General features: G+C 40.6%; 1 protein-coding gene across 2 annotated transcripts in view; it reads left to right on the plus strand.

The window, feature by feature from the left end:
* LOC117546709 (interleukin-1 receptor accessory protein-like 1-B) overlaps positions 1-16,080 on the plus strand; it is a 185,661-nt gene that overhangs the window by 65,916 nt on the left and 103,665 nt on the right. For both annotated transcript variants that reach the window (XM_034217049.1, XM_034217050.1), the window contains exon 3: positions 7,330-7,609. In XM_034217049.1, coding sequence (XP_034072940.1) covers positions 7,330-7,609 — 280 coding nt within the window. The remainder of the gene's footprint in view (positions 1-7,329; positions 7,610-16,080) is intronic.

A 16,080-nucleotide genomic window follows, 5' to 3' on the forward strand; every position in this document is an offset into this window, starting at 1 on the left:
TTCCCTGAAATAGACGCGAACTGAGGGCAAATACAAGTCAAATGTCAGTTTGATTGCCAAGGAAAGAATAAAATAAATGCCGTTTCTGAGACATAATCACTGCTTTAAAAGTAATAGTAGAAGTCATCGCACTGACATGATCCAAAAGGTTGATAAGATGTAGAGAGACATGATGTTTTTTTTTTTAGCATGAAAGGGAAAAAAGGCCTTATCTTGCGTGTAGAGACGCCGGTTGATTTACTTTTTGAAGAGAAATTAGCTTTTTTAAATTGTTCTTTAACTTTCTGGTTTTACCGTTCTCTTTTTGAATAATAGAAGATGAAGAAAGACCAGTTAAAGCCCCTCCATCAAGATCATAAAGGAAAAAGACATAAGAATATATATTAAAAAGCCAAACGTGGACACAAATCTCTATTGCAGACATTCAATAAAGCAATCAAGTCCTCAAATCCTTTGTAGACATCTGAGCCTGAGACATTGTTTTCTTTGTTCTGGTGCAGATTAGTTGCAAAAGTCTAAAGAAAATGTTTTAGACTGGACCTTGCAATGCAGAAAATCCACTTAAATTAGATGCTTTTATTGCGAAGTATGTGAAATGTAATTAAATTAATCCACCTGTACTTGAGTGTGTGTACTTGTGTGTGTGTGTTTTATACTGTGACTCTTTCCTTATCCTTCCCGGCAAGGGTCCATCCCGGCCGACTTGCCCTCGTCCCACCTCCCATTAGCTCTCCCCCTCTGTGCCCCCTTTCCCCCGTCCGACTTTAACCTGTGATTGGAGACTGCAGGCTGCTCTTTCTGCAAGCCGTGTCCAATCAGGTGAGTCGAATCTGATATGGAAAGGTAACATCCGGGAAGATTGCAGGCTGTGTTTATTTTGCGATAGGAGGCAAAGCAGTTCCCCCTTTTTTTTTTAAACAATCACATATGAGTATTTGCATATAAATGACAGACCGGTGGCTGTCAGGGATCAGAGGGAGTTGGGGAGAGAGACAAACGACAGATGAAGACGAAGTGTCATGAGAGTAAAGAGCAGGAAGACAGGGAGAGATTGTGGGAGAGAGACAGAGCGGTTTTATCTGCTGTGAGGAACTGGGAGGTAAATGTCACTGAAATAATGTGGGCAGCTGGAGTCGCCCTGCAAAACTATCAATCTACATAATGTTTTTGAAAAAATATTAAATATGCTCATGTAGGATTCCCTTGAATGTATTCTTGGAAATACATTAATTAGCTTTCTCTCCAAATGTGAAACCACCCCCTCTGTACATTGTCTTTGTATTGCTCTGGCCATTGACTATTCCTTTATCATGTCCCCTCACAGCACATCCCCTCCCTCATATACAGTGACTACTGTCCCCAGTTAGTTATAGGTTGTCTGCTATGTCACCATATGGAAAATAACTCTGGTCATTTTTAGCATTTACAGTTCCTGATTGTTGCTATGCCATTACATCAACAGTAGACTAGTGGTAATTTCCCTCCTGCAATTTTAGAAAAAGTGGATTTTCTGTTCAAAGCCTGAGTCTCTCTTATTGTTCCAGATATGTGTGTGTGTGTGTGTGTGTGTGTGTGTGTGTGTGTGTGTGTGTGTGTGTGTGTGTGTGTGTGTGTGTGTGTGTGTGTGTGTGTGTGTGTGTGTGTGTGTGTGGTGTGTGTGTGTGTGTGTGTGTGTGTTTATGTAGACCAGTAAGAACATGATCTCACATGTAGAGGCTGATTACCTTATTGGCTGATGACTCATTCTCTTTTGCAACCTGCCGGAGGTACTTCAATCATGCAGGTAATCTGCTCCTGTACGCCAGTAGCCCAGAGGTTACCGTCCCCACCCGTCAGAGCTATGTTCCTCTTAATGGAGACCCACTCTGCTGCGGCAGCGTTTTCACAAGGGGAGAAAAATGGCAGGTTAAGATTTGGAGACATCTTACTCCTCCCTTGCTTCCCTCCTTTGGCACAGTGGCTGTGCAGTTGATACGTTTCCTTAGGGACCCTGGAGCCAGACCAGCATAGACACCACTTCAAGTAAAGGTTGATGTTGCGTCACACACACACACACACACACACACACACACACACACAATATGAGGTGTGTGTGTGTTTGTGTGCGTGCGCGCAGCCCAGGCCCAATGTATGCATACCTTTCTGATTGAATTACACAGCGGCCTTTATGAAGAAAAATGGTAGCGAACCATCTCCTTGAGTGCTTATGAGAAAATAGACACTCTCCGTGGTGACCTGACTCAATCTGCATACGATTACCCCTCAGCGGACCTGTAACTCAATTTATGAGCTGATCACCTCCTCTCCAGAGGCAGCACGGGTGACAGTGAATTGACAGTAAAATGCAGACAGTGACATAACATTTGTTTAGCTTTATTGAGGTGCCCTTTAAATACTAGAATTTCTTTTTATGCATGTTTACGAGCATCTTGGTCGCATCTGCTTTGCATCGTTTCAGCTAACACATTTTTTTTTTAATACATTTTGCCCAGGCCTATAGATGCAATATCTATAAAACCATATGCATATTAAAGCATTTTACATTCTATAAACAAAATAAGTGAGTGTTGACTTGAGGTAGAGTGATCCTTTCAAGAGTGAAATAATACATATATAAATAATGGTATATAATATGTATATTTTGTAAGTTTAATCAGCTTTAAGACTCAAAAGACCTTCTTAAAAGGCATACTCTTGTTTACTTTGCTCCATATTTTCATTAAACCTTGGGTTATTATTTATATGAATACATTTTAACATAAAAAAATGAATCTATGCAGCCAATTACCTTTGGCATCAAACACAAGTTGTTTTTGCTTTTTCATATAAATCACTTCCTTGGTTTAGTTTTGGCATTAAACATGAGGATGAAAGCCTTTATTGTAAATGAGGCACCAGTTGGACAAATGAGACAAACATGAAAAACATGAACACAAGGCAGGCCTGACAAATGGCCCTGTCTTTGTTTAATGGCGTGGTTAAATCGGGATATGGCTAGAGGACCCCATTTCGGGGTGATGTCAGTGAATATGCTCTATGAAATCCTAATTCCATGCATAGCGACGAGCAAACATTTGTACTTTGACCATTTGGTAGCTGACATCTGAGAGTTACTTTTTTCCAGCTGACAAACAGAACTGTATGGACCCATTTAGGACCAACAACAAAGAAATCACCACTTTTTGTATTTATGGGTAGAGGTGGACATCACCATGTCTATTGGCTAGCGCTCCGACACATTGTATGTGATAGGCTAAGGGGTGGGACATCTTTAAGTGGTTGACCAATCACAACAGAGCCAGCCAGCTAACCAATCAGTATTCATATAGGCTGTGAAATAAGTATCATAACATGGAAATAATCAAGTAAAGTAACCCAAAAACTACACCAAAGCAGAATGTACTTAGTTTCAATCCACCACTGGTTACGGGCCATGTGTAACAAAGCCTCAAACGCTGCTTCTGCTCGGTGTTCCCCCCCGCCGCTGCCGAGCTGCTTCTGTTGTTATTATCAGACAGCAGATTGGCCAATTCCCCCACCAATTGTGATCCAGCAGAATGGAAATCTGGTGAGCAGGGAAATGTTAATCGAGTTCAATTAGGCTTTGTCGCATGTTTGTTTCCCGCCAACAGATTAAGCAGAATCCCCACCCTAGCTTACTGAAATGAATGATAAGGCAAGACAAGTTTATTTATATAGCACCTTTCAACACAAGGCAATTCAAAGTGCTTTACAAAAAACGAAAGACATTAAGAAAATGGCATTTAAAATCAATCATTAAAAAGAAAAGATAATAAAAGAAACATTAAAAGATAAAAGTTACAGTGCAGTTTAAGATGTGAATCAATTAAAAGCACCAGTTGGACAAATGAGACAAACATAACCCTCCGTCAAAAGTCTGCAACGGGTAATTTGAGGATACGTGGAAGATAACAGATACTGGCGCTGGCAAACTCCTCGTGGCGGTATTAGAGATAAATACAGCAAGCCCTTTGAGCGACTTGGGCTGGAGTTCACCCTTTTCTTTATTTTTCTTGAACTTCTCAGTGACACTGTGGGGATATTGTTCGAACATCCTGTGCAGTAATCAAATGCCTCGGGGTGCTTTAAAAATCATCCTTTATCTGGCAGTGATTCCCTGCTGAGTAGACCGACATGTTATACGTTTCCACTAGTCATCAACCATTTCATTTTTTTAAATCTCTTTTAATCAGGCTTGTATTAGAAGGATCGAGCATGCATGAAATGTAATTACTTAATCCAAAGATCACCATTTAAAGGTGGGGTAGGTCATTTTGGAGAAACCGGCTCGAGTGCGCTAGAATTTGAAAATACACAGCCGGAAGAAATCTGCCACTTCCTTACAGAGCCCCTCCTCCAACACACACGAACGCGCACATGACCAATGAGGGCACGAGATAAGTGTGTGCACAGATGGAAGGCTGACAGGCAGGTAGGCCATCCAGTTACTTTAGCCGGGCCGGCTCAGATGATTGGTCGTGCTTTTTACAGCGCCACGGCTTCCACAGATGACATTTTTGTATGGATTTCTTGTCAAAGCACTTAAGATATTCATTGCTATCGGGATGTTAAGAGCATTCCATGGAATATAACAAAAAGTGTATCTCGAGCCGGTTTCTCAAACTTACCTACCCCACCTTTAAAGTATGTTTCGTTGTTTTTACTTAATATACTATGCAGGTGCATTTGTAATATTTTGCATGATATCATATATTGCCCTGTAGTGGGAAATGTGTATTACTTGATCAACATTAGGTATAACTCTTGGATTAACTTCATTATTTTAACAACCATTTATATGTTTTATGAGGGAAACATTTTAGATTCTGAATTAGGACACATGATTAGAAGTGAAACCACCTTGGCTTGGGTTGTCTTTACCTTAATCCTTCAAGTTATTATTATCACACACCCACAAAACGAATTAACAAGTTCTCAATGAGCGGTGGTAGAACCCTCTGTTGCCATAGCAACATGTAGACTTAATCACAAATGAAAGGACTGTGGTTGTTTGCATAGAACACCTCACCTTCTCCAGCTCTTGTATTTGCTTGGTTTGATTTTGTCTAGTTTTTCCTTGTGTTTCATTGTCTTGCTCCTGGAAGGACCCACTTCATTGTTACAAAACCAAAACGAGATTTGGCGTTGATTTCAAAGCATTGTATCTGATTTAATTCTCACCACTCATTCTTGCTGATTCATGGCGCATCAGGAAAGGTGCTGCAGATGTTGCACATAGGTTACATAAGCTGACAAATAAACACGGCACAGTAGAAGCAACAAATACAGAAATGAGCAATTAAGGCCCCCTTAATTTTATTTAAAATGTATAGAAAATTCAACGTTAATATTTCTCTCTTTTGTTTCTATTGCAATATCTCCCAGTCACTCTTTCTAATAGCATAAACACCTCGTGATTTTCCCCTCTATCATCTTTTTTCCAGCACCTACCAGTGTTTTTGCTTGTGTCCCCAGCATGGTACACATACAGTACCACACAATCCAACACAACACCAGCATGGTTCAATCAATCCCCCACCATCACACCCCCCCAGTCACCCCGCTGACTGCAGCACACACTGCACCTCGCTGATTGGATGCAGAGCTGCTTCTTTGGTAAATAAAACATTTATAGAGGCTCAATTTGCGCAGCCTGTTGAGTCTGCTGCAGCTGTGCTCGCCAGCTGTTTTTAAAGGAAGAGTGATGCAGGGAGGTGAGGCGAGGGAAAAGAGGATGTCAGGAACAGGAAGGGGAAAATTGATAAGGTAAGATGAAGCAAGAGAGTTGGTTTTTGATTTGGTGTTGGACCAGCTGGTTTTTCCAAAAATATAAAAATGTAAGTTTAATAGCAGAGAGAAATATATGTTTTAATTAAAGTTTCAAAAGCTGATTTGCAGTGATGGAAAAGCTTTCACTACAGATCTCTGTCAGGAATCTGGTTGGGAATTTATTTAGAACCATTCACTAGGCTGTTATGGTCAGAAGTCATTTTTATTGCAAAGGTCCTTTTATCTGCTTCCCTTGATGCCCATCAGCAGGTTAGCTGTACAACATGTTACCTCATTGATTTACTCCAGTTGAAATGGTGCAACAATCCTAACACAGGAAGTTAAACTAACAGATAGCTGGCTAATCCTGATTCTTGAGGCAGGCCACAAATTATCTGAAGTTGGGTTTTTACCACCTTTTAAAAAACACCCAAATGTATTGTATCCTTCATACACACACTTGCTTTCACTCACTATCAGGCTTGGGGAGTAACGTATTAAAGGTAACGGATAATCAGGATACAAAAAAAGATAACTGTACCCCTTACATTTATATAAAGAAATCTGATTAATGGTACATTTCTTAAACATGTGGGATTACTAGCAGGGTTGCAATGTTACTAAAAAGCACTTAATATAATAATAATAATAATAATAATAATAATAATAATAATAATAATAATAATAATAATAATAATAATACACTTAATTTAAAAACATCTTATTGATTATTTTCTATTTTATTATTTGCATTTCCTTTATTATATTGTTATTATTTGCTTTTCAATCAGCACCCCTGGAGTTGGTAAGAATTGATCAAAATGAAGGGCCAATTTTAGATTTCGCATGAATCTCATACGCTCCCAAAGATGGGAATAAAACATCTGGGGATCCAAACCATCCCTTTGCTTGCTGTGCATGAATAAGGCAGTTATTATTATTCAATGTCTGAAACGTTTTTTGATTGACAGTTGGTGCGCTTTATTAGATTTCTTATCAGGAAGACCCCCATTGCTCCACCTTGGCATGTGCCGCAGCACAGTATGAGACGAGCTGCTTTTTCATTTTTTCATTTATATGACTGGTCTGAATGCCGCTTTACTGCAGCCTCTGATTTCCTTAGGTCAAATGTAGATGAGTGCCATTCAAACAGATATTGACGGAGGCTTACACACGGTTTATTGCCAGTAAATAGTCGATTCATGTGTGAGATAGTGACACAAGTGTCAAATATAAATACAGGGATGTTTGTAGTAGGTGAAGGCAGGGTCAGGTGCTGCACAATGAGTGGATTTAGCCTGCCTGCTTTTGTCCTTTTTTTAAATGAGCTTTTAATTCAATTCAGTATGTTAAAGGTGTGTATATGAACATATGTGTGTGTTCTTGTAAAAAAAAAGCTAACGAGGAGACCTTGTGTATTAGTGCTGCATGGAGGGAAAAGAGCTTCTGGATTCATTGTGATACAAGGATTGCTGGCAAAGCACATGAAGAGACGGACTTTTTAAAGTAATTCCCCTTTCTTCTGTCCTTTTCTTTCAGTGGAAGGCTGCACAGATTGGTCAGTGGACTACCTGAAATACAAGGTGCTTCTGGGGGAACCTGTACGGATTAAGTGCGCTTTATTCTATGGATATATTCGGGCCAACTACACCCATGCACAGAGCGCTGGACTCAGCCTCATGTGGTACAAAAGTGCAGGACACGGGGACTTCGAGGAACCCATCAGTTTTGACGGCACGAGGATGAGCAAAGAGGAGGACGCCATATGGTTTCGACCTGCAGAGCTGGGCGATGTGGGGTATTATTCCTGCGTTTTAAGGTAAGTGGAGAAATACTGCTCTCCTCTTAACTATCGAATTTAAATTGGTGTTTTTTTTTGCTTTGCCTTTGACTTGAGAAAGAGTTTGTGAGAAAGTCTTTATCCGTTTAGTAGTGTGAGTAAAATAGTGCGGGTAAATAATATCCTCTGAAGACCCTGTGGGCACGAATGAGGCTATTTGAAAGTCCTCCTCTGGGGATTTCTAATGAAGTCTCTCTCATCTATGGCCACAAGGGCACTGCTCCTTGGTCCACAGAGCATCTAACAGCGTGAGGTTTTATATGCTAAATTATTTCTTTATTCTCCTCTGGGGGACAGTAAGCTATGAGGTGCAATTGTTAAATCGATTATTTGTCTTTCCTCACAAGTCCTTCTTTCTGAGCAACGAGTGAGATGAAAGAGAATGGACAGTAATTCAGCACAAGAAGACTGAGGAAAGGGATAGTCCTCTATAACAATATAGAAAAAAGCTGCGGTCCTCCCACTATCTTCCTTTTCCACTTGCCTGATGGTTGTTTGATTTATGACTTCTATAATGTGGTGAAATATCTGGCTTCCTACCTCACATTGGCAGGAATTGTTATTAACGTCAAGGTTGTCTTTGGCCAGACATATTTTAAAATGGCAAAGCGACTTTCTTGGAGCACGTAAAGAAGAGCAAGTGGGACTTTAAAAAACATATTCCTGAAAGAAAGGAGCTGATATTTTCCGGAAATGTTTAATTTAGCTTAAACACAAATGATTTAGTAGACAGGAGAATAATGTAGTCTTGAGCACCCAGCACAGGTCTCCATGTGTTTCATAAGCTCAACTCTAAGAGGTTTTGGCTATTACTATTCATCACTCTCCCCCTTTGCTGTGGCGGTCGCCGTGAATAGAAACGGGCAGCACCAATCCAACAATTCTCTATTCAGTGACACTGGCAGCATTTTCTGGAGGTAGAAAATCAGTCAGCTCAGAGTTATTGTGTAATCACGCAGAAAGTAGAGCCATGAGATTTGATTTGGAAAAGTAGCGCTGCTTTGTCACCAGTCTCCGCCATTCAGAACCAAATTAAGGGGCAACACTTGTGTGCCCACCATGGAGAGGAATAACAATAGTTCTGAATGCAGAGCACTTTTGCATCGCACATGATTTCTCTCTGCAGACGTTTCTTTTGGACTATTGTTGCGTTCTGCAGGTTTTTAAGTCATGACAAGGATGTTTACTGTTTTGCTTAACTTTCAACTCCATTCACATGGAATACGTACAACGCTGACATTTACTAACAATGGCTGCATTGATGCTGCAATCAGCTGCACTGATTTTCACTGTTAATCATGCAGCTGTGGGAGACGGGGGCTTTCAGATCTTTATTGTAGGAAGTAGACACCAGATACACTGATTACTTCCAGCACAGTAAGACCATGTCGTGAAGAAGCTTTCTAAATCTGATGAGGGACTCAAACTGCTTCAGGAAAGACAATAAAAGGAAAATAAAAAAATATTGCATTTATTATTATATTAGTTCAAAGAAGATCATATTGAAAAGCCTTGCTGTGTTTCATTATTATTATTATTATTAGTATTTATTATAGCATTATTATGATTATTTATTATTACTTTTATTATTATTCATTAATAATTACAAGTCATCCATTTAAAATATTACTTAAAGTATTTGCTTGAACTTAAGTGCCAATATTTGTGATGTCTACTGATACCAGATTTGCCACCTTAGAGTTGCAGAAACAAGCTGAATGATGAACACATGCTTTGTTGCTATATAGTAATAACGTATTAACCTTGTGGGTAAAGGGTATTGTCTCTGTGCCGCCTCATTAGTCAGCTCTATATGGTGACATACGGTGGCTTTCATCAGGGGGGAGGGTCTGTTTAAAAGGATTAGGTTATTGGATACTGGGCGTGTGTGTCACATGCATCGTTCTGAAGTGCAGAGCAATGCATGCGTCGGATCACGTGGGTCCATCAAATTGGAATGATTTATAGTCCAGTATTAGCATATGCTGTGTGTAGTGCAGACACAGTAATAACTAAGGCCAAGGCTCAGTCCAAATGACTGACAGCAATGGTTTAAGACAGGGGTGTCAAACTCAAGGCCCGGGGGCCAAATCCGGCCCGCGACTTCATTTAATGTGGCCCCACAAGAGCTTGCAAAGAATATAATATTTTTATTATACGGTTACATGCCGATTTACAGAAGCACGTTGCCCATAAACTACATATCCCACAATGCATTTTTTTCTCAGAATTTGACTTTTTTCTTCAAAATATTCTTTTTTTTAAAATCATTTTGTGACATTCTCAGTGAAGAGACTTGCAATGATTTGCCCTAGACTTCTGCTTTCAGACGTATAGTTAATTATGAAGTTATTACCCTATCCGATTATAATCCAATGCAGAGGCAATAATGTAATATAATACATTATTTTATATATATTAAATATTTATATATGTATTTTTATATATAGTCTTAAAGTTACAACCGGCCCTTTGAGTGCAACCATAATGCTAATGTGGCCCGCGAAGAAATTGAGTTTGACTCCCCTGGTTTAAGAGGACCAGGCTTTTGATTGCTTATACAATTTCTGAAAATGTCACATGATTGTATTCACATTTTAGAGAGAGCCTCTCCGTAGTAATAACATTGCATTTAAACACTAAGCTAATGACCTTAAATGGTTACAGTAGGACATTTGCGAGCTTTTGTCGCATTCTTCATTCGAGCGTTGACAATGTGTTAAAAATGTAGAAATGGATTCATCCAATTTTACAACCGCACAGCAGCGCCGTCATGTAGACGTGAGTCATTTTCAATTCCCACTCACCGCAGCCAAATCAGAGGATTGCTCTTCTCTTTTGTCTCGGCAGCGTGGGTCCTATAGATGATCAGCGCTTGCATATGTTAACATATCGCTTTTGGATTAGGCTCCTGGCAGTGTTTTAACGTGAGGAGATTCTCTCCCATTTTGAAAACATGAAGGGACCTGGGGAATTAGAGCACTGAGCGGTGGAACGAATGCATCACAGCGCAACAATAAATCTTCTCTCACTGGATACATTTCATACTTGAGCATGTTATAACAATTCAATCCCTGTTACTATGGTCTCTCATGATGTTATTGTCTCAAAACAAGAATTGTCCTCAGACAACATCTAGAAATGATCTTTCCACTGTGATCGCATTTTCTTATACCATTCTGTCACTGTGTTAGTTATCTTATTTAGAGATGAAATGATGGGTTTCAAAGTCATCTATGGAACTTTGGGATTTCCCCAACTTTGGGTCAACCCCAAAAAGCCCCCTTTTAATGATATACTGAGTTAACAAAGCCGTTTTTGAGCTTTTATTGTATCCTATACTTACCCACTTTCTGTTGTAGCTATTCAGCTGTGAGTTTATGGTGTGCCTCTCATATGGCATCAGTAATATAGGGACTGTCAGTCAGTGTGTTCAGAGATGTGTCTGCCAGCTGCCTGTCACAAGGCAAGGCAAGTTTATTTATATAGCCCTATTCAACACAAGGCAATTCAAATTGCTTTACAAAAAATGACAGACATTAAGAAAATGGCATTTAAAATCAGTCATTAAAAAGAAACGCTAATAAAATAAACATGTGATGTGACAGGTGTTATTGCACTAGGCAAAGCTTCACAGTGCAGTGTATTCATAACAGACCCACATCAGCCACAGAACACACACTGCTGCACACACACTTAGAAGCCAATGTGTTGATGATTCCCAGCAAATTAAATTTGGGTTATTCCTGTATTTGTTTGATGGATTTCCAATGCAATGCATTTACTTTATAGTCAAACAAAGTACATTTTCCATGACATTACCGCTAGTCCTCTTGTCTCATCTTTGTGTATTTGCTCAGCTGCACTCAAGGTTTCAGAGGGCATTGTCTTACGCAAACACACACCAACACACACACACACACACACACACACACACACACACACACACACACACACACACACACACACACACACACACACACACACACACACACACACACACACACACACATATAGCTCCTCTGAGACTCGTTGCACTGACAGGAACTTAATGTGAATGAACTTAAAAGCAGGCCAAGATGACACACATGTACACAATAAACATTCAGAGCATGTATGCCTGTCTCTTTTGCTCACTCACACACACACACACACACACACATCCACATGCATTAAGGACATATGATGTGGGACCACTCATGCCACATACTGTACATGAGTGGAAGGGAGCAGATGAACAGTGATGGGATTCTAATTCCTGCTATTTTTGTACCTCGCTGACGGATGAGACATCAGAGTAAAAGCCGGTATGGCTAACATGACATGAAAAGGGAGTAGATGTTTTGGAAATAATAACATAAATGTTATTTTTAAAACAGCAATGGTAGAAAATTGAAACATTTTGCAGTGCACTGTAAGTGAGCGGGTTTCAGTGCCAGAGCCACCACTCACCTCATGCTCACCTCAATCTCATGAAGTTTAATCACTGCCAGCTCTCTGCAGACTTTTAAAGTCACTGATCTCTCCATCCAGCCTCTCTTCATAATGTAGCATGATTTCCTCCGTTGCTTTGTCCTCTATGCTCAACTGCAGCATAAATTAGCAGGGCAAACTGATTGATGGATGTCTGTTTCGGCTTTGATACAATCACATGCAGGTTTTAACGCTTCTGTAGGAGTGCTTAGCAACTTCACGCTAATCATCTTTGCTGTAGCAAAAGCTATTAAGTGTGGGGTCTCCAGCCATGCTACATTTTATTAATTCAGTTTCAGGAGACCGAAGCTGTGAAAAAAGAGCATTGTTCTTGGCCCTCAATGTCAAACCAATGCCCAAACAGAGACCCATATCCTCAGTGTATCGATCTGTTTGCAGTGTGCTGGAAGTACAGAGTCAAATTAAGGACAGATGTAGCAGTGCAGGGAGAATCCCACTTCTTTGGCCTGTAGCTAATGTTTCACCTTTAACCCCGTTCACCGGTGTTGGCAAGCTGCCACAGTCCCGGGCTTATTAATGGGTTTCCTGCGTGCCCTGCAAAGCGTGGGCTGTCACCAGCAGAGGACAAAGAGAGGATAACATAGGTGTGTGTGTGTGTGTGTGTGTGTGTGTGTGTGTGTGTGTGTGTGTGTGTGTGTGTGTGTGTGTGTGTGTGTGTGTGTGGTGTGTGGTGTGTGTGTGTGTGTGTGTGTGTGTGTGTGTGTGTGTGTGTGTGTGTGTGTGTGTGTGTGTGTGTGTGTGTGTGTGTGTGTGTGTGTGTGTGTGTGTGTGTGTGTGTGTGTGTGTGTGTGTGTGTGTGTGTGGTGTGTGTGTGTGTGTGTGTGTGTGTGTGTGTGTGTGTGTGTGGTGTGTGTGTGTGTGTGTGTGTGTGTGTGTGTGTGTGTGTGTGTGTGTGTGTGTGTGTGTGTGTGTGTGTGTGTGTGTGTGTGTGTGTGTGTGTGTGTGTGTGTGTGTGTGTGTCCATTTGTTTATGGAGGACTGGACCTCACCTGGTACCTTTGCACACCAACAACCAGGGTTGGGAAGGATACTTAAAAAATGTATTCAGGTACAATTACTAGTTACCTCCCAACAACACACACACTTTGAAAAGCACTTCCTCTCCGCTCCCGACTGCAGCCATGTTGCCTGTGTTAGTATTGGTCGGCAGGAGTGTCTGGTGATCTCTCAGGGAAGTGACAGTCAGAATAGGCCGTCTGGAACACTCTGTCATTCAGATCGAGTCAGGACCTGTCCAATTGATCCAGCCCTGCTGTCAGAGCCAATGAGAGACGCTAGACTAAGGAGCAGCATGGATGGTTTGGGCTGCCAGCGGTTATGGATGATGTATAATATAAGGTTGGCGTTATAAGATACCTGGCAGAAGACAATCAGTTAGCTGTGGCTCTGTAGAATAGCTTCACGAGAAGGGCTATAACAAAGACGCCCTGATGGATGTTAATCAGTGGTGGTTCTTCCAAATGAGGCCCATATGGATGGGGTTTTGAAGTCTCAATGAAATTAAAAGTGGCTTTTTCATCTAGTTATCCGAACAAAGGTATTCTCCACCCTCAACTTCTGGCATCTGGCTCATTGGGTCTGGATAATTAGGATGAATTCTCTTTGAATATTTTGGAATCTCCAGGTGTTGCACAAAACAGTGCAGGGGAGTCGGTGGGAGACGAACTCCCTCTTGAGGGAACTTTGGGATTTTAGCATTTGCAGACTATTAAAAAAAACCTATATAAAACACAGGGAAGGGAAAACCCCAAAAAGCATAATACGGCCTCTTAAAGACTTTTCTTGGTTCTAGATGGAAATTCAGGGGATCACCAAAGTCTTTAGGGTATCCTTCGTAAGAGCCATAAATGTCTGTATCATGTTTTGCTCCAATCCACCGTTTGGCTGTGGATATATTTTAATACATATTTGAACATTTAAAAAACGGGAATTAAAGTAAAATTCACAGGATCAAGAAAAATCAGTGAAGAGTTCTGTTGACTGGGGTAAATTCATCCGAGATTTGTCGAGATGTTCAGTCTGGACCTCTGTTTAACACAATATCCTTAGACTACTAGTGCACTAAGGTGTTGTTAAACATTATCCAAGAAAGTAGTGCAGCATAGATACATTACAGCAATGACTGAAGGACTTTTCACAAACTACTTCTAGAGGTTGTGAGAGAGTTGGTGCTCGATCTAATGCAGCAGTTATTCAAAGTGCCCAGGTGGGGTTTTCTTTAATTGTGTGATATGGATTTAAAGCTGCGTCATTCACGGTCTTGAGGTTATTGATGATGCTCCCCTATATTCTTTACACCTGTATAGAGAGCCTGCTCTGTCAACACAGCCTTTGGACAGCCTTTTAGTTGGCTCTATGTGGGTTAGTGGAGGCGCTTTTCCAGCAGCCATTGTTCGGTGATGTATGGGCTGCTGTTTGGGTTTAGTCCGCCTTTCACACTGTGCTTTATTCAGCCCTGTGATGCAGCACTGTGAACTTAGCCAGATATTCAGTGTGGATGTCTGATGCTACAATAGCGTGAGTGTGCAAATTCTGGTGCCTCTGCTGGATGGTAAAAAACATCCATCTACTGAAGCAAATAAATGGGAAAAAAGTATATTTAAAATACTGATTTGTTTACAATCGATTATTCTTTTCATAGGTGCAAAAACATCTCTTTTTTGTTTCAGTTGTTGTATTGAAAGTCCTGTGCATGGCATTATAATAATTCATCCATGGCCATCTGTGAAGGTCCACTATTTAAGTGGAAGGCTTTTTTGTGCATTTATGCAGTGCTTCATTCGGACATTTTAATCAGCCTATATAGTATAGATATTCAGCTGTGAGTGAGCAATTCAGTTCCCTACCATTGATCGGGGCTTAACATAATATGGAAAAAACCAGAAGCACTTATTGACTTGTGATATCAATGTGGGGAAGACACAACCTTGACTTATTCTAAGTTAAAGATTTCTGATTCACTTTTTTTTCATGTAGTTAAAATTCTTCGTATTTCTTTCATTTCCAGGCAAATTGGCAGCAAAAACGTATTCATTGTTTTAACTCAGGAGAATCAGTCCCAAGTGCACACTCTTGAGTACCCCATAAAATATTGGTATATTCCAGATATATATTTAAGTTTTCAATAACTGTAAAAGGATATTGGATATTTTCATGGGCCAAATCAAAAACTAAATATTTTAGTATGCTGAATGGATACATGTTTTTATGAAATTGCACATTTTAGACTCCGATCCTACAGCATACCCGTTTTGATGTATGTTGGTCACTGTTTTGAAGAATAGGAATACAAATGTAATCCACCATGGGCCTTCATTATGGCATTATGCTCTCAGCCAATTACAATGCATGGCCTTCACACTCGTTCTGATTGGACATTTGTCCCATGCTTGATTCCATTTGATTAAGCCGAGCTAAAATGGCTCCTGGCTAGAGTGATCACCCTCAACAATTCACCAGAAGGCCAAATGTGACCAACCTTAGTTTATTTATTTCCAGGATTTTATGTTATTCTTAGACACACATTTACACCCAGGTTAAATACATTATTTCCACATCCCAACTGAGGGATTTATTTTCGGTCACATGTTCAGCGCCATCCTCTTGGCTCTCCTGAGCAGAGCAAGTCATCAAACAAGATGCCAAACCATCGCTATCTGATAGCGGGGACACTGACCTTCTGTTCCTCATATCTGATGGTGTTTTTTATCTGCCAGACAAATGTCAGAAATACCATTCCCCAAGCACAATCACTTTGGCACCACAGCCAACTTTCCCCCCCCCCTCCCTGACGCCTCCCTGCTTCCCCTCTCTTCCTGCTGAACTGAACATGACACTCAATGCAACAGCACATTGCTAGTAAGAAAAGGTTTTGCATTTGATATGCAGAGCAGTATAGCTGCTCATACATTACCCCCCACAGGGCCCAGGGACCAATGAATAAGGTCATGACAGAG

This window comes from Gymnodraco acuticeps, unplaced genomic scaffold, assembly GCF_902827175.1.
Source record: "Gymnodraco acuticeps unplaced genomic scaffold, fGymAcu1.1, whole genome shotgun sequence".
Classification (NCBI taxonomy): domain Eukaryota; kingdom Metazoa; phylum Chordata; class Actinopteri; order Perciformes; family Bathydraconidae; genus Gymnodraco; species Gymnodraco acuticeps.